An 18,637-nucleotide genomic window follows, 5' to 3' on the forward strand; every position below is an offset into this window, starting at 1 on the left:
TAAAGATATTGGAATATTTCTGTACACTTGTAATTAGAATATTCCATATATACACTGGTATGCCAATTCTTTTCTTAATTTATTGGTTTGTTCTTTTTTTTGCGTTTCGTTTCTTAAGGAAAAATATTCACTCCAAAGATGGTTCTTTTGTTTCTTAACGTTTTACAACTGACTGTATTATTATATAGCACCCAGATTCCCTTTCATTTTGACCTGTTCAGATATAAATAAATGGTGGATCTGAATAAGGTATTTATTTGACACAGAATTAAAAAAAATTAAAAATATATTTTTTGTCCAACAAGAATGCATTTAATTGATCAAGAGTGACAGAGAAGACATTAATCATTTCAAATAAATGCTGTTCGTTTGAACTTTTGATTAATACAAAATCCTGAAAAAATATATATCATGGCTTGCACAAAAATATTAAGTAGCACAACTGTTTTCAACATTGATAATAATAAGATGTGAAATGTTTCTCGGGCAGCAAATCAGCAAGATTTCTGAATGATCATGTGACTCTGAAGACTGAAATGATGCTGTAAATTTAACTTTGCCACCACAGGAATGAATTACCATTTACAATATATTAAAATAGAAAAGAGTTATTAAACTTACTGACCCCAAACAGCTGTCTTATTCATATTTCTAGAAACCGGAATATTTGTTTAGATGGGTTATGAAAGTGGATTACAGTACATATTCAGAATATCCAAATTCCAAACAACCAAAATTCTGATTAATGTAAGAATATGCTTACTCATGTACAGTAAGCGCAAGTCATTTTTACTTGTGGATTTGGAAATTATTATTCGAGTTTGAAAAGTGTTAACGGCTCTGTATCCAACAGTGTATCATGCAGGCAATGCCGTGGGCTGAAGAGTTTATATTCAGAGTAGCGTTTTAAGATGGACTACTGCAAGTAAGTGACCTACTTTTTTCTTTAGCTGGAGAGGCCTTGATCATTACAGTGTGACAGAGGAATCGTAGTTTTATGCAGCACGTGACTAGATGAATAATAACCCTGACTGAGCGCGTAGTCTTTTTACGGCCCATGCATGCCTCTCATTTATTATTGGAGAAAACCAACATCCAATTTATTCAAATGTAACAGTATTTTTCCACCAAAACAGCTCACAAAAGATTTCATCAGATAAAACCTTTGTGATATAATTCTGACTTGTGACCTTGTTTTGACAGCCCATCTCATGTAAAGAATACTCACTGCCCGTGCAGCCGCTGTTACAGCGATGCCCGTGACAAAGGTCAGGTAATACCCCGGGTAAAGTCCGTGCCAGATGGCTGAGAGGAGGAATGTGGCCGCGGTGGGATTGTACGGGCAGCGCTCATAACACACCCTGCGGAGACAAAACAACAAAAGCTTGTTTCTGAGATTTCAGGAAGACGACATGCTCGGTCAAGAGTCTTCTGTATTGCAGCATTCACCTTTTTAACCAAAGGGCTGTCTGAATGTTCCAGTTATCCAAGAACATCTTGAAGCTGGTGGCAAACTGTTGAGGACATAAGGAAAAAAGATGATCTATTAGGGTTCAGGTCGAGTGACTAACGTGGAAGTAGCTAGAGGTGTAACAATATATCGTGTCACAATATATATCGCAATACAAAATGTATCGTGGATAGTGACAATATGTATTGTGAATAGTTCACCCAAAATTAAATTTCTGTGTGAGGAAAAAAATTCAAGTTTACAGAGTTTTCGTGTCAGTACTACATTAAACTATAATGTTGAATATAATGTATAATAATGCAATGGGGGAATATCCGTGGGTCCTGATAATGCCAAATAATGTTTTATGTTTCCAGTAAAAAGGGACCTACATTATTTTAAATATGTCTAGTCAATGCAAGCATATTCGTCTAAAATAATTCTGTATTTTCAGCTTCAGAATCATGATTTGTTGATGTATCGCCATTGTCCTGTGCATTATGTTACTAGCACCAAGTCCAAGCCTATTCATGTACACCCACAATGTAATACCAAATGTTATATCATATGTAAGATACTTAGAGTATTGCAATAATATCGTATCGTGAGTTTAATATTGTGCATCGAATCGTGACATGAGGGTTTTGTCACACCCCTAGTAGCATGTTTTGTCAGTCTCGTACCTCAATGTGAAGTATTCTTAAATTCGATATTCTGTCCCATTTTGGGGTGCCATCTGTGTTATATCCATTAAATCCAAAGCCGGCTGCATTGTTGATGGCATCGGCTGTAAAAGAGTGAAAGAATTGAGTAAAAACACTATCTCAAAGGCCACGTTCACAAAGCAGCAGAATTTGGTTGTCAGTCCTGTATGCTACGTTCACACTGTCCGTTTTTGGGACTGGAAACCGCATTTACTTACAGGTGTGAGTCTCGAAATGTCCTGTTTAAACAGGAACTGTTAGTAGCGTCTCAAATACTGTCAGTATAAACTTGCAATGGGAGTCAAGCCCGTATTCTCTAACACGTAACGTCCATAGAACTGAAAAGTCACTTTTGACATGACAAGAGTCAAATCGATTGTCGAATTATGTTGCTATGTGAATGTATAATTACTGATAAGAGAATGCAGGCTTGACTCCCTTTGCACGTTCATTCAGATAGTATTCTGTAAGTTGCTGTGTGAACGGGACATTTTGAGAGTTACACCTATAAATAAATGCAATTGTCAATTCTAAAAACTGACCATGTGAAAGAATTATCCAGTTAGAAACAAGGCAAAAAATCAGAAAAAACTCCCTTTACGAACACAAGAGGGCAGTATGACGCTGCCTTGAACATGGTCTATGTTCAGAGTCCATTACTAGACATGCTGCATTGTATACAATATAAGATTTGTTTTAAAATGAGAAAAAGTATGCATTATGCAACAATAAAACCTCATTAAAAGTATGATTTTTTTTAAATTACATAAAAAGAGCACATTGCCCATCTGTCCTACTCACCTAACGTCCATACAAAGTAGTACTTGGGGCGTAAAGCCAACATGGAGATGTAGAGGTACAAGACCTGGATGTAGAAGGGGTTAGAGGCCATGAAGGTGTCATCAATGACACGATCTGTAGGGCAGGCGGTGTAGATCACCAAATAAACCATTAGGGACAGAAAACAGGTGCACAGTTTCTGGATCACGTCCCGCTAGAAGAACAAAACAAAACCATTGCAGAGAGTCAGGACACTACAATCTATGAGACAGTCCTCAGGCAGCATTTGTTTGATAAAAATACAGTAAACAAAAAAAACAGTAATATTCTAAAATATTAGTACAATTTATAATAACCATTTTCTTTTTGAATACATTCTTTTTTTAATTCCTGTGATGGCAAATATTTGTTTTCAATCTTCAGTGTCACATGTTTCTTCAGAAACTATTCTAATATGCTTATTTTGTGCTCAAGAAATATATATTTTTTTATCAATGTTGAAAACAGTTGAGCTACTTTTGTGAAAACTAAGAATCTTTCAGGATTCTTTGATGAATATTTTTTTAAATAGCATTTATTTTAAATAGAAATCGTTTGTAACATAAATGTATTTACAATCACTATGATGATTTATTGCATCTTTGATGAATAATTGAAAATGTAATAATTCCTTAAAAAAAAAAAATTAACTGACGCCAAACATATGAGCTGTAGTGTGTTATAGAAAATGTCCCTTTTTAACCTTATACATAATATTTCTCTTTCTTTTTTTATGCGTCTATAAACATGCGTCTCATTGACAAAATTATAACTCATTTGACTTTGCAATGATCATATCATTGAAGAGCAGAAAGCAAGTAGATGGTGAATTATACAGCAGAGTCAGTGTGACAGGAAATTCATCTGTGAACGGAACTTCCTCATGCTCTTGTGAAACATGCGAGAGAACTGAATCAACAAATGTTTTTGTTGTTCTTCGTCTTTTAAGAATGAAAACCATAAATCACTGACGATATTCAATGAGGTCTGAAGCTTTTACTGGAGAGTTGGTTTAAAATGTTCGCTGGAGAAGTCCATTAAACTAAAACCATTGTGAAGCTCCTAAGGAAGAAATGCGTATAAAAGCGTGTTTAAATAATCTCCAGAGCTACAGTCAAAACAAACTCTCCCCTCAGCAAAGCCCGAGTAATATGAGCTCCTGTCTAAGAAGATTCTCATTGATTTAAATGACAAAAAAAAAAAAAAAAAACCTCCATAAAGCCACTCCAATAGGGATGTCAGTGTCAGTGCAAAAGTCTTGTCAGTGAAACTCATTGTCTTCATTGCATACACCAAGGTAACACCTCACGTAAAAAGCATTTTCCTTGTAAGGACTGCAAAACTGGTTCTGTCACATCATCGGTTTCAACCTGGCCATTATATTCCTTCAGATTTGCCATGTATAACTTGGGGTTTGTGTTGTGTTTGAGATTATATATATACTGTATATATATATATATATATATATATATATATATATATATATATATATATATATATATGAGAGCTCAAATGTGATCAAGACTACTAAGAGACGTCTTTAGTGTGCAGCTCTGATGCTAACCCCCGGTTCAGTCACCAGAGGGAGCAAGAGAGCCGAGTCATTACACTACCTTAGGTGAAGGGTCATTCTGCTTGAATTTCCCGTTCACTTTGCCGTTTGACTCCAGGTGCTTGGGCTCGTAGCAATGGCCTTCTATAAAGGCTATGTAATCATTATAGGAGCAGGTCGGGCCGGCCAGGATCCCCATAAAGTTACAGTTATAACTCAGATACTCCAGCAGACTGGGCATCTTCCTGTACAGAAAACACAAGGACAGAACAACAATAACCCACCACATAAAGTGAATTAAGTAACAAAGCACACCCAATGTCAAATACCAAAACATGATTTGCTCTGTAGGGGAGATTATAATGAAAAAGGACAAATGTTAACATTAATGTTATTAGTAGAATGTTTTTTTTATACATATATTTAAGCAAGCAGGGGATGTTAAAAATACATTTATGTTACAAGGCCATTAATTAGTTTATGAAAGCTTAGCTAAGGGATCATGGGAAGCAGCTCTGAAACTAGCTTCCCAATAAGCTACAGGTTAAACTTACAAGTTAAGCAACCTTTTTTGATAAAGCTGTGCTACAAGCTAGAAATTATTAACAGTTTAAAGCACCAAAACGGAACGAAAATGACATTACAGTTATTTTGTAATGAGGTTATTTACATAGTGATATATTTTTGATGACATTTTTAAATATTACATATGATATGACAAATAAAAATAAAATAAGACAAAAATATAAATGTCAAATACATTAAAACTAAATAAATAATATGTATATATTTTTGCAATATTTTGTATTTCTTATCTGGTACAAAATCTGAAATGAAATCTCAGCATTAAACTTACACAGATACATGTATAACAAATAAAGTGAGACAATTCCCAATTTGACATAAAAGCTAAAAGCTAGTGAGACTCACAGTCTCTGGTTGTCTCAGTAGTGTTACAGTCAGTTTGTAAAATATTTTACCAGCCCTTTAGCAATGAACAAACATGACATTAACATTGTGTCATGTTTGAACAAGAATGCAACTCATCCAGTATGTAAACATTGCGATGTTGGTTAACATTCTGTGACCACATGGCTGTGGTACAAACATAGTTCAAAACTGCACTCATTAACTGTAGGGCGCGACTTCCGAAACCTCAGAATCTTGACGACTTCCTGTGTGGAAATCGGCTCACATGATGTGGCGGGAATGTTCAGTTGCTTGGCAACAGCCTTCAGTCCCTGATTGTGCTATGCTGCTATTTGGGCAATGCAGAGCCATATTACACTCAAAACAAATATTTACCTCTAAAATGTTGCATGCATATATGCAAATACATATATCTCACTAAATGTCTGTTGTATTCATCATGTGTTTTTCTCTCTCATTTTTATTATATACAGTTCAATAAATGAGAAGTTAATATTGTGTTATATTTTAGACATATTACTGCTTTTGCTCAACTATATTTTAGACATATTACTGCTTTTGCTCAATGTATAAATGTAGTATGCCCGAGCATAACTGTTGTGCATCTCCGAGCAACTCACAGCGCTGCTCCGTTACTGAATGAATCCACATTTTGAGCGAATCATTTGGGTGAACCAATGATTCAATGGCCCATTCACAGAGTGCTATTTTACTTCTTAAATAAATCAGCCATTTGAACGAAATGAATGAATGAATGAATTGTTTACTCATTTAGACATTTACTGCCACCTACTGGCAGGTTTAGTTTCTTAATTAGAGTATAATTTCATTTTTAAAAAATTATTTAATATTTCAATATTAATAAAAAAAACATTAAAGGGATTTCACTCAAAAATGGAAATTCTGTCATCATTTACTCACGGCCGTTGAAGCCTAAAAGTTTGTGCAATAAATTCTATGTTGAATCAAACAAAAACAATTTTTTTATAAAGCTACTTCTTGTATTGTCTATTTGACGCTTTTCTCATTACCTTTTAGGGGGAAATATATTTTAATCTTTTAGATCGTGTAATTAATTCGATTACATGTATATACACCTTTTGACTGTTGTCAGTGTGTGGGTTTGAAGTTGATTTTCTTTCAAAGGAAGCAGAAAGTAAATGAGTGACCTCATCCCAACCACAAACATACCTTTCACACATACCTGACAGCAAGATACTTCTGATTGGGCTTTAGGTGCTCCTCTCTCTTCATCAAGCCTGTGGGAAAAACACACAAACACAGGCCCAAACTCATCAGACACTCCCACAGCACACTGTCATTTAGAAATATTTAGAAGTTGAGAAGCAGAGATGACAAATACTGTTTGATTATAATGCAGCAGTCCTGCAGCAGTGTGTGTGTGTGGGGGGGGGGGGGGGGGGGTTGGGTCACACTGGGAATTGAGGCCAGTGGGTTCCTGTGGTTCACACTGACCTGCAGAAACAGCTCTTATACTCTGATACAGCAAATATGTGTGAATGAAGCACACGTGACGATGCAGAATCACATGCACTCACCGAGTACAAACAGAAACGGAATCGCATAGCTGTGCGTTTTTAAAGTTACATGTCAAATACAAAAATGTTGTACTATACAGGCTTAGTGAGAGCAAACTGATTGCAGTTTATTTGAATTTTTAGCGCTCACCCCAAGGTTTAAAATGCAAATAATTGCAAACATGCAAATAATTACTAAACAAAAGTCTCTCTTACTCTCGCAGTTTCTTTTAATGCATACTTTTATTCAACAGGAACATTCCTTTGATCAAAATTAACAGTAAAATAATTTACTATCTTACAAAAGATTTCTATTTCAAATCAATGTTGTTCAAATTAACTTTCTATCCATTAAAGAATCCTAAAAATAACATGACTGCACAACTGTTTTCAACATTGATAATAATAAGAATGTTGCTTGAACACTAAAGCATATTAGATAATATTAGCATATTATCAGCATATTAGAATGATTTCTGAAGGATCACGTGACACTAAAGACTGGAGTAATGATGCTGAAAATTCAGCTTTGCCATCACAGGAATAAATTAATTAAATGTTTAAGCATAAAATAATAAAATAGAAGATGTAAAATTGCAATAATATCTCACAATAGTACTAATAATATGTATGTAATCAAATAAATGCAGCCTTAGTGTGTATTGGTGAGCATAAGAGACTTCTTGCAAAGCATTGAAAAAATCTACAGAATCTTACAAGTTGTATAAAGGGGTGTAACGGTACACATAAGTCACGGTTCGGTACGTACCTCGGTTTTGGGATCACGGTTCGATATGAGTTTGGTAGAACGGGAAAAAGTTTATTTTCATTTATTTTGAACAGACTGTAGTGCAAATTACAGTTTAGTCATTTAGTCCCCTAGCTGGTAAAGTACAGCCTCCTTTAGTGTATTAAGTACTAAGCAGTAAACAGAATATACTCTTGCATAGGTCATATTGTTTAGTAGGGCTGATAAAAAAATAAAAATAAAGGTGTTGTTAGGTCACAACCAGCTATAAAACTGAAAAGCATCTCGTGTTATAAAAGTACAAAATAAATAGAGTAATAAAAAAAATCAAGCTTCACATAAGAGTTTATTAACATGCGGTGACGATGCCGGATGCACAAAGTTCAATATTACGCTTTTTCAATAAATCACGGAAATATGATTCACCTTTCCACGAGGAGACAGCGAGTGAAGCGGCACGCGAGGATTGCCATTTCCAGGACACGCATATTTCATCATTGGACCACGACACAAATTGACACAATGCCAAATGGTTTTGTCTCATAATAACAGCGGAAACAACTTAAAATACAATTGGTCATACAGATAAGACTAAGACATCATTAGAAATTGTAAAGAGTCTATTTTTAATTGTGTACACTACACTCACAATAAAAAAAAACATTGAGCTTTCTGCAACATATGATGCTACTTCCTGCGTCCTGATTTCCTATCCGCGAAGTTAGTGGAGCGCGTCACAAAAATTTATCGAAATTCGGCGTGTAGACTAGTAGCAAGCTCTTGCGTGCCATCTGAACTCTTGTTTTAGGTTGGTACATAGATCATGTTCTTCTGCACTTTTTACTGTTGTGGCGTTAGCAAACAATGTTTCATGACCTCGCGCGCCTGCGCCCCCTTCTGGATTGGAGTGTGGATCACCTGTGACTGACTGTATTCGTTGTCGTCTGACTGCATGCACCAAACCATGATGTCCGTACAGTGACGACGGGACAAATATATGTACCGTTATACCCCTAAAACACACACTACCGTTGACTTTAGACGTTGATTAAGAGTCTATGGGCAGTGATGCTGTGTTTTGAAGCACTGAGCTGCTCTGCTCCAGCCTGGAGCGGTGAAGTCTCTCGGGTTAGTGAAGAAAAGAGATCAAGCCATTCTTCATTCATCTCTGTCGATGCACTGACAACTAGATTAGTCACCCTATCAGCTTCTGCGGGTTTTAATGGCTGCTGGGAATTGCATAACCAACAGCAGCATGCCATGTACACACAGACACAATTCCACTCTTCTTCCTTCAGCAAATGCGACAGAATCAACAACACCTCATGATATTTGTTCACCGGGCAGCACTCTCAGATTCTACACAGACCCATTGAAACATTCCAGTCATTAATAGCACAACGAACTGCATTACATTACAGCAGAACCATGGCCTAGCTGTTAGCACAATAGCTAGACACATTGACACATGGTGCTAATGCGGGAGACTCAGGTTTGAATCAGTTCCTATAGAGTGCCTACAGGGATGACGTATTTTTGTAGGCCAAAATATGGAAATGAGTTAACATTTTAGCACTTCTGGTTTAATCATCCTGAAGTCATTGGGTTTTTGGTTAAATGCCAGAATTAAGCTGTGTGGATAACACAAGCTCAAGATATTTTTGCCTGTTTAATTCTACGACATAAAAAACATCAGTAATAACTGCTTGTGATAAAAAATAAAAAGCTTTTACTTGTCTTGAAAAAGGAAGTTGCTAACAAGTGACTAAATGGGACAGGACATTAAACATCATCATGATGAACAGGTCAACTCATCTACTCTAGTGTGCTTTTACAGAACAGTTTGCTGTTCATAATCACACTTTTGCATTTTTTTTGTAAAACAGCAGCCTTCTTAGTATTCCTCAATCTATTCATTATAAACAATACAGGAAAAAAATCTAATTATTAAAAGCATAGGGTCGCTAGCAACCAGAGATATGTAATAGTATAATAATGTTTTGTGTGTGGTGTGTATTCAAATTTTTTTTTAAATCTCTGACTCAAAAAGTGCAATTCACCTGTATTTCTAAAGGTGCCAATGATGATGTAACATTTCACACATAATTACCACAGGCATAAAACAACAGAATATACAAGTATCATCAGCAAAACTTGAAATGACTCAGCGATTTACAGCAGAGCAAGTGCTGTACTCAATCAATCAAATATTGGTGTCCCTGTCATCTGGTGAAGAATCTGTCAGCGATCAAAATATTGCTTTTGAAGACGCTGGAAAGATAGTTTTGAGAATATGGTTGAGATCGCGAATATGAGCCAGATGCTGAATGTACTGAGAAATGAGCTCTGACAATGACAGCGATGATGGTATAAAACCAACTTCCAAGTTCCATTCCCAGTTCCAAAAGTTAACGAAATGTGCTTTATTTTATTTGTTATTCAAATATCAAGAGAGTTTTATACTATTGTAGCAGTTAGAGAGCCATCCGCGTTAGATATAGATCCGGGTCGTTAAAGACCCGAATATGTAATAATGATTGACAAAACATTCATGCATATACGGGTTAAATAAAGACTGAAAGAGTTGTCAGAAACTGTGGTGGTGTTGAAGTCATGTGACCGTGGTGTAGTTTGTTTATTGCCTACGTTTAGCTTTTTACTTCTGGCAATTGTATTTAGCCTTCAAAATTCAAAATAGTTGTGTTACTTTGTACATTTTTCTCATGACGAAAAAAATGTGTAAGAATTATAAATTTTTGATGGTCACAGAGCTTCTTTTCTGCAATAATCCAAAAGCCAATGGAAAAAAATCCTTTAAGGATTTTATCGAGGAAACCATGGTGATGCTAATTTCCAGGTTGGTCAACAAAAATACGTCATCACTGCATTTGACAAAAAGGCCAAAAATAAAAGTGTTTCAAAAAAGGCTATAATAATAATAATAATAAGTAAATTCATAAATAATTAATAAAAAAATGTAAAAAAAAAAAATATATATATATATATATATATTTATATATTTATTTATTTATTAAGAATAATTAAACATCGTTAATCACTTGCCAAATGATCAGAGTGCCACACTTTTAGTCTGAGTTCAGTTCTCCATAAAGTGGAGGAGGGAGGAGATGATTGCATAACTTCATTAAAGCACATGGATTAATATGTCATGTGTGTGTCTGCAGTGGAGCAGGGCAAGTCATGCGGAGACCGCTCAGAAGTGCTGGGCTGCAGTTTCGGCCAGGCCAGCTGTTCTGTGAGCAACTGCTTCAGTGCTCTCTTAATCTTCCCAAAAACCCTGTTAAAGGAAATGTGGTGACTTTGATGTCACTTCTGTTTGACTCTAAAAGTGACTCGGTCACACATCACAGATTAGCTCTGTGGTTGACTAAGTATGTAAAGACTATGCTAGGATGGCGTGCAATCTAGTTTGCTTATCAGTCGCATTGTTTGCATGGGGGGATTTGCCGGTCGTTGATAAAACTAGAGTGGTTTCTCTTGGGTTAATGCCATCATGCGTCCTCTGCTGCTCCTTCCTTTGTGCTTAAAGGGATAGTTCACCCAAAAATGAAAAATCTGTCAATATTTACTGATGTCATTCCAAACCCTTTTATTCTGTGGAACGCAAAAGAAGATATTTGCAAGAAAGTCAAAGCCGCTCTTTTCCATCCAATGAAATTGAATGGTGACCAGGTGCTGACAAGTTACAAAAATTACAAAAAGTACCACATATCTGACTGACACGTACACTATTTTTAAATCTCAGACCATTTGCCAACCTTTGGGATTAGCAAGAATGTAATAATGTTCAGTAAGAATGTTTTTGAAAGAATTATTGGTAACACTTTACAATAAGGTTTCATTAGTTAAACTAATAATGAACTGCACTTCTACAGCATTTATACATTTTTGTTCATTTTAATTTCAACATTTACTAATACAATATTAAAATCAAAAGTTGTATTTGTTAACATTAATTAATGCACTGTGAACTAACATGAACAAACAATGAACAGCTGTATTTTTATTAACTAACGTTAACAAAGATTAATAAATAATGTAACAAATGTATTGCTCGTTGTAAGTTAATGTTAGTTAATACATTAACTAATGTTATTGTCTTTTATGTTTTTTAAGTCTTTTATGCTCACCAAGGCTACATTTGTTTGATTTAAAAAAAAAAAAAAAAGTAAAAAAAGTTTTTCAATTCAATTCAGCAAAATGTATTTCTTTTATTAATATTATTTTATTAATACATTATTACAATTTAAAGTAACGTTTTTTTTTTCCTTAATATATTTTTAAATAATTTATTCCTGTGACGGCAAAGCTGAATTTTCACCATCATTACTCCAGTCTTCAGTGTCACATGATCCCTCAGAAATATGCTGATTTGGTGCTCAAAAAAAGAAAATCCAAAAACATTAACTTCTCTATAAAATTAAATATTGCTGACTCCAAACTTTTGAACGGTTCTGTATATTCAAATATGGTGTGTCAAAATGACAGAATTTTCATTCTGGATGAACGGTCTCTTTCACAAACTCAGAGGAAGTTCAAATCACCTTCATTCTCCTTTATCAATGATCCAGATCATGCAAAAAAAAAAAAAAAAATGATGTGGTGATGCAGCACAATTAGTATCTCATTAAACAGATTTCACCAAGCTGCATAATAAGCGATAATAGCGTGTTGGATGAGGTAAGTGTGGTCTGTGAAGCGCAACATCCAGCTGGCATCCCTAACTACTTTGGCCCACTCACTAGAGTGCAGCGCCAGCATTGGTACAAATCAATGGCATACGAGGACGTGGTGTAGCAGCAGGGTTTAACAGCGCTTATGTAATTCCTAGAGCCTCTAACATGGGCCTCTAATATAGAAACAATAGAGCTGTAGAAAGATTTCAGGTAGAAATCATGCCAGTTATTCACCACCGAGGAAGATGAGAATGGGATTAATACAATTTTACAAACCATCATGAATCTCAAACGCCAAACTTGTGATCTTCTGTGTGATGACCATCATGGGCCTGGAGACAGAGAGAAAAAGGAAAGTATGTGTGTGATCCTTTTTACACCTGAAATTGAGTCTGTTGGATCCACATGTACGTGAGAGCTTCGACTTCTATCAAAACAAGCTATTCGACATGTATTATTTACACAGCTGTATTGACCACATCTCCACACAGCTTCTCAAGGGTTGAGTTCACCTTGGTGTAAATAATTCTGATCTGCTTTGATCCTGAGGTAAAACAAGTACCGAATCATTATGATGGTGCATGTAGACGCACCGGTGTGTATAAAACAACATGTTGTATACTGTTTTAAGACCGCATATTTGATCTCCCTCATCTGAATTTGAATGAGCATAGACATTTCAAAATAAGAGTCCCGGTCTATTTAGGGCTCGTTTATACAGTGTGTCCAATTTCCACTCAGTTATTATTTGGTTACACAAACTGTTATGTAATTTAATTTAATTTTCATTTAATTTAAAGGTGAGGGTGCAAAAACTCAAAAACCAAAAAAATGTATTCATTTAATTGAAATTGTATTTGTGTTAGATTTGGAGACATTCAAATATATATATTTTTCCATTAATGTTGGAAAAAAAATTATTTACAATTTTTTTTTTTTTTTTCAGTTAGCAAAAATGTTTTCACACAGTTTTCCATGATTCCAGTGCAAAGACAACTTACCCAGTGAAGTCAGCTGAGTACATGCCATAGTCAAACACAAAGATTCTGGTGACCTGGCAGAAACTGAGATATCCCAGCGTAACCACAAAGCAGTATCTAAGGAGAAGAAGGCAAATGAGGGGAAAAGTTGAAAAAAAAGGCTACATTTGGTAAAACATACCACATACATACTAGGCCTACTTCATTTCAGCAGTGTGTATATTGTGGGCACTATGCAAAATTCATGTATGCAAAAAGTGCAGTATACATAAACCACACAGTGTGAAAACACTGTATACCACAATGCAATGCACTAAATTGTCCTTCCATTTCCTCCATGACTAAAAAAAACCCAAGTAATTTTAACATCTCTTTATTGACTTACTTTTGGCAGTCTAAACAAATGAGTCATTTTTATAGAAGACCGAGTTAAAATTAGAAAAATAACTGATTTAATTTAATTCATGAGATTTGAAATGGATGTCTCTCACTGAATTAAACGTAATTAGGTAATGTGATAATATATTTATGTTTGAAATGTTTATCATTGTAAAACTAATTTATATCTATTTTTAAGTATATTTAGTGCAATATTCGGTAAACAGCAAATATTCACTGCATCATCAGAATAAACAAACAATTTTCATTGGAAAGACATAGTCCCATTACAAACATTGGTTCAATAATTTCCTTAGTATATAGGCCACTGTTTTGATGAATTAACTTGACTTAATAAAAATACAAAGAAAACAAAAAAATGAGTCAAATAATAAATATTAAAATACATTCCATAGTTTTTTACTCTTATTTTGTTGGTTCATTTCAATTTAGCAATTGGCGCCATTATCTTAAAATAGCCTGAGCCCCCACTTTGCCGCAAATAGCTCACATCTGATATCTGATATACAAGCTAATTCATTCAAGTTATTTGCATACTACAACTAATTTGTTAGTGGAGAGAGTGATCAAGGCTTCTCTGTTACATTGCTGCCTAAAGCGGCATGTTAGAACAACACAATCAGACTCGAGCCATAACTTCAACTCGGCTTTTAACATCCTCCCACAATCCGATAAGGATCGCTCTTTTATTCAGCATATTAACCATCAAAAACAGCCCCTGAAAGTGATCAAAGACCCACTGATGTTCAGCAGGGCCTCTGTTTGAGGCAAAGGCCTTTGAATCTGCTCCCACTATCAGCCGCACACAGCTGCAGAACGTTTGGTATGCTGCATTCAGGTTTCTGACTCAAGCAGCCAAGTCCCCCGATTCCTCACTAGGAAACAGTGGGCAAATTCTTGGCAATGTAGTTTCTGTCTTCGCCTCAAACAAAGCCGGTTTAACATGTCTACAGCCCCACTCGCAGTATTCAGAGGCGGTGCCTGCTCTGTCTCAACACTAGGCCCTTCATCAGAGCTCTGAGCAGCACTGTGTGTACTAAGAAGACCTTCTTCTGTTTAAGCATTCTGTAGGATGACTGTGTGGAGGTCGCCTTCTAGTTGCACAGGGAACATTGTACAGTTAGAAGATGGGCTGTGATTTTCAATGTAGGATAGGATAGGATAGATGGATTTTCTAAGTGTGCATCCTTGAATGCTTTTTTGTTCAGCTAATATTGACCGCAACCGCAAAACAAAAAGTTTGTGATGTTTTCTATCAACTTGTTCAATAATAATGAATTTAATATAATTAAATATAAGATAATAATGCTAACTTGCACATGCAATCCTAAAAATTCTATTATTTAAAGGGACCTATTATGGATGCCCCTTTTCAGAGTCTTGGTTTTGTTTTTGGAGTCTACTAGAATAGTTTTCATGCTTGAAAAAAAAAACATATTATTTTTCACATATTTTACATTGTTGCAGCACCTTTCTTCCCAGCCTATCAGTAGCTATGTTTCCATCCACATATGTTATGCGCATTTTGAGATATCGCATCAAAAACTGCTGGATGGAAATGCCAAGATGAGCATAAATTCTAAAAATGTGAATTAAAAAAATGTATGCGCTCGGTTGAGTTGGATAATTTTTTTATCCGATAAGAAAGCATGCACATGAACTACGATGGAAACACATTTACCGAATAAATTCATAGATGCGCATAAAAAAAAAAAAAAGTGACGATGGGACGGCATAACTGGATTAACTAGCAGAACGATCTTTTTGCACAGCATCTGAAATGCATTTTGGTTGTTTTGAAATGCCTGAGCAAAGTCTGCTGTCAAAATGGTTCGGTATAAATCCCTCCCAGAACTCTCTTACCCTTCAAACTACGGAAATTAAAATTGCGAATTGAAAATACGTCCAATTGAAACACGTCAATTTCGCAAAAACTTCCATATATCGCAAACCACTTTACGCGTGCATGAGGTGTTTTTTATTCGGGTCACCTGACGCAAGTAAAAAATCTATCATTCTTTAAAGATGGGGCGGTATGTTTGGACAGAAGATGAGAGTTCTTTATTAAACTCATAAAAGACAAAAGAATTACAGGAATACTTGATTCTAAACAACAAAGAAATGCCACAATTTATCAAGACCTTGAAGCAGATAAGAGGGAATAAATAACACCCAGAAACACCTCATACGTGGCCGCTCCCAAGAAATAAGGGACTTTTCTTGCATTAATGCTTGGATAACACACCTACGTCTCCATTGATTAAAAAGAATACCTAGTCCAGTGGCTGCGATATATATGTAAACCTACCAATTTCCGTTGCCATGATTTTTGGAATGACTTAACACAAGAGGAAAAAAATATTTGCAAAACATTGGTTAATGGAAACGCCGTTATTTTGCAATAGTGTTTTAACGACTTTTAGAAAATATCGCAAAAGTTTTGCACAAATCTGTAATGGAAACCTGGCTAATATCTTCTCCTACTTTTCTTAGTGATATTTAGCGTATCAGAAAGTGGCGATTTTGTTCTCTTCGATTTACTGGATGGAAACGCAATTTATTTTATTAAACACAAACTTTATTCGCAAATGTTTTATGTGATATTCCAATTTTGCGCAAAAGTTAAATTTGTAACTTTGGATGCATACATAGCTAGTAAAGCTCTGTTTAGGGTAACACTTTATTTCGATAGTCCACTTTAGACATTCTACTAACTATAAGTAACTTTGCAGCTACATGTCAACTAACTCTCATTAGATTATTAGTAGACGGTTTGCTTGATATTTTCTAACATTTTATTTTGTTGGTCCCCCAACAGACATTCTACTGACTATAAGTAACTTGGCAACTATACGTGAACTTATTCTACTAACCCTAACCCTAACCTAACTGTCTACTGAGAAGTCTACTACAGTCTACTAATACTCTAATGAGAGTTAGTTGAAAAGTTACTTATAGTTAGTAGAACGTCTAAAGTGGACTATCGAAAGTGTAACCCTAGTTCTGGTCTCCATGGGTTCTGATTGGTCGGCTGGACCTCAGCAACAATCCAGAAACAAATATACAGCGAGCCCTTCCCAGTCAATATATTGAAAGTGCAAACTAACTTTCTAACACTAAACCAGTGACAAAAAGTGATCTCTGCACACAAATCTTTTCACGGTCACACAATAGCTTTCAAGAAAACCCAAAAACAAACTAAAGCCAAAAAAAACATTGCTTTTTAATTTCATTTTCATTTAAAAAAGCATTTTAATTAAATATACAGCCATCTCTATTAAAAAAAGTGATTGGCTTCTTGAAAGAAAAAGTTGTGACTTCCATTCCATTCCAAAAGTGCCATGTTGTGCATACATTACACCGTGCATCACCTATTGATTTTTTTCAGCCTCTTTCCCTTGACACGGTCTCCACTAGAGAGCATAAACTGCCTTTCAAGGACTCACACTCTACAGTAGCCCTTCTATAAATATACATTTACACTATTCATCTCCAATGAGGCAGACAAGAGCTCCAGTGACCCGTGATGAGGGCAGCTCTCTCTCTCTCTCTCACTCTCATTTCTAGTTACATTTTCATTTGGCAATGACCGCAGCACTAAGTCTCAGGATGATAATTTACAAAGGTGAGACACAAGGGTGAGGTGTTATCAGCAGCTGTTAGATGGGGGTCTTGTCTACGCCATAAAACCCTTCTCTCACATGCCTGAGTGGAAACATATTAAAGCAATAAATCACATCATAAACGTGTCATTTTTAATGAAACGGGCGACAGTCACACCATTGTGCAATAGAACAAGACCTGAGAGAACGACCTTTCACCAAAACTCTTTAACTCTCAGAGCAGAAGTTAAAGGCACATGGTAGTCTTGTGTTGTGTGTGACTTCACATATTTCACGAGGCTGAACGTGAAAGCAAGACCTCAGTATGAAAGCTTACCGTGCTCCATTTAATCTGTATAGATTCTTAAACTCTTAAACCTGAGTTTGACGCTCAAAGAATCAAGATGTCAATAAATAGACATCCATTAGAGCTCTAAAAGCATATTCATTCACACACAGTACTTTAATCGCTGAAGGTCACCAAGTGGCCTGTAGTTGTCTGCATTGCCTGTCTGTGTTTTTAATTATTTGCATAAAAAACCCTGAAATTTGCTGGTACACCAACCATCTCTGTCACTCGAGTTGCCTCAAATCATATGGCCTGGTCACTTCATGCATTTTCTATGATAGGATAGCTATCCAAAACGTGAAAAGACCAGGTGTAAATGCCCTCTGAAACGCTTCGAGATGGATTTAAATCCCATTACTCAAACCACACCCTGAAACGAAACTGGAAACAATTGTGGTTGTTGATGCCACATGTATATTTTAAATATGGTAAATGGTATATGGCTCCCAAATATGGCTCCTAAAATGGTAAAAAAAAATAAACGTGTGTAGTAGGCAACTATGACAGCGCAACTGCAATACACATCGTCATTTATACGGCCCAGTGCAGATGTGCAAGCCAATGTGCAAATTAAACTGAAAGTTCAGCGTGATACTCTAAAGCTCAACACACAATTATCTTCATTAAAAGTAGTGGGACTGTAAGGTAAGGTTGAAAAAATGACTGACCCCAAACTTTTGAATGGTAGTGCAAATAAGCCTTAAATAGGGAGGTACCAATAAGAACATTTTGGCCGATACAATAACCGATAATTCTTTATATTTGAAAGCCGATATTTTGGCCGACAATAAATCTAAATCCAAATTATATCATTTTTGAGAGCCTGATTTTGACCAAAACCAAAAATCGCACCAATAAAACCAAAAGTC

At 35.7% G+C, this 18,637-nt stretch overlaps 1 protein-coding gene across 2 annotated transcripts in view; it reads right to left on the reverse strand.

The window, feature by feature from the left end:
* Positions 1-18,637, reverse strand: part of mboat2a (membrane bound O-acyltransferase domain containing 2a) — a 241,599-nt gene that overhangs the window by 4,733 nt on the left and 218,229 nt on the right. For both annotated transcript variants that reach the window (XM_079632857.1, XM_079632856.1), the window contains exons 4-11: positions 13,440-13,535; positions 12,715-12,770; positions 6,660-6,714; positions 4,587-4,770; positions 2,956-3,148; positions 2,134-2,237; positions 1,450-1,514; positions 1,229-1,361 (exon numbers count right to left, since the gene is read on the reverse strand). In XM_079632857.1, the coding sequence (XP_079488983.1) occupies positions 1,229-1,361; positions 1,450-1,514; positions 2,134-2,237; positions 2,956-3,148; positions 4,587-4,770; positions 6,660-6,714; positions 12,715-12,770; positions 13,440-13,535 (886 nt within the window). The remainder of the gene's footprint in view (positions 1-1,228; positions 1,362-1,449; positions 1,515-2,133; positions 2,238-2,955; positions 3,149-4,586; positions 4,771-6,659; positions 6,715-12,714; positions 12,771-13,439; positions 13,536-18,637) is intronic.

This window comes from Phoxinus phoxinus (genome assembly GCF_949152265.1).
Source record: "Phoxinus phoxinus genome assembly, chromosome: 13".
Classification (NCBI taxonomy): Eukaryota; Metazoa; Chordata; class Actinopteri; order Cypriniformes; family Leuciscidae; genus Phoxinus; species Phoxinus phoxinus.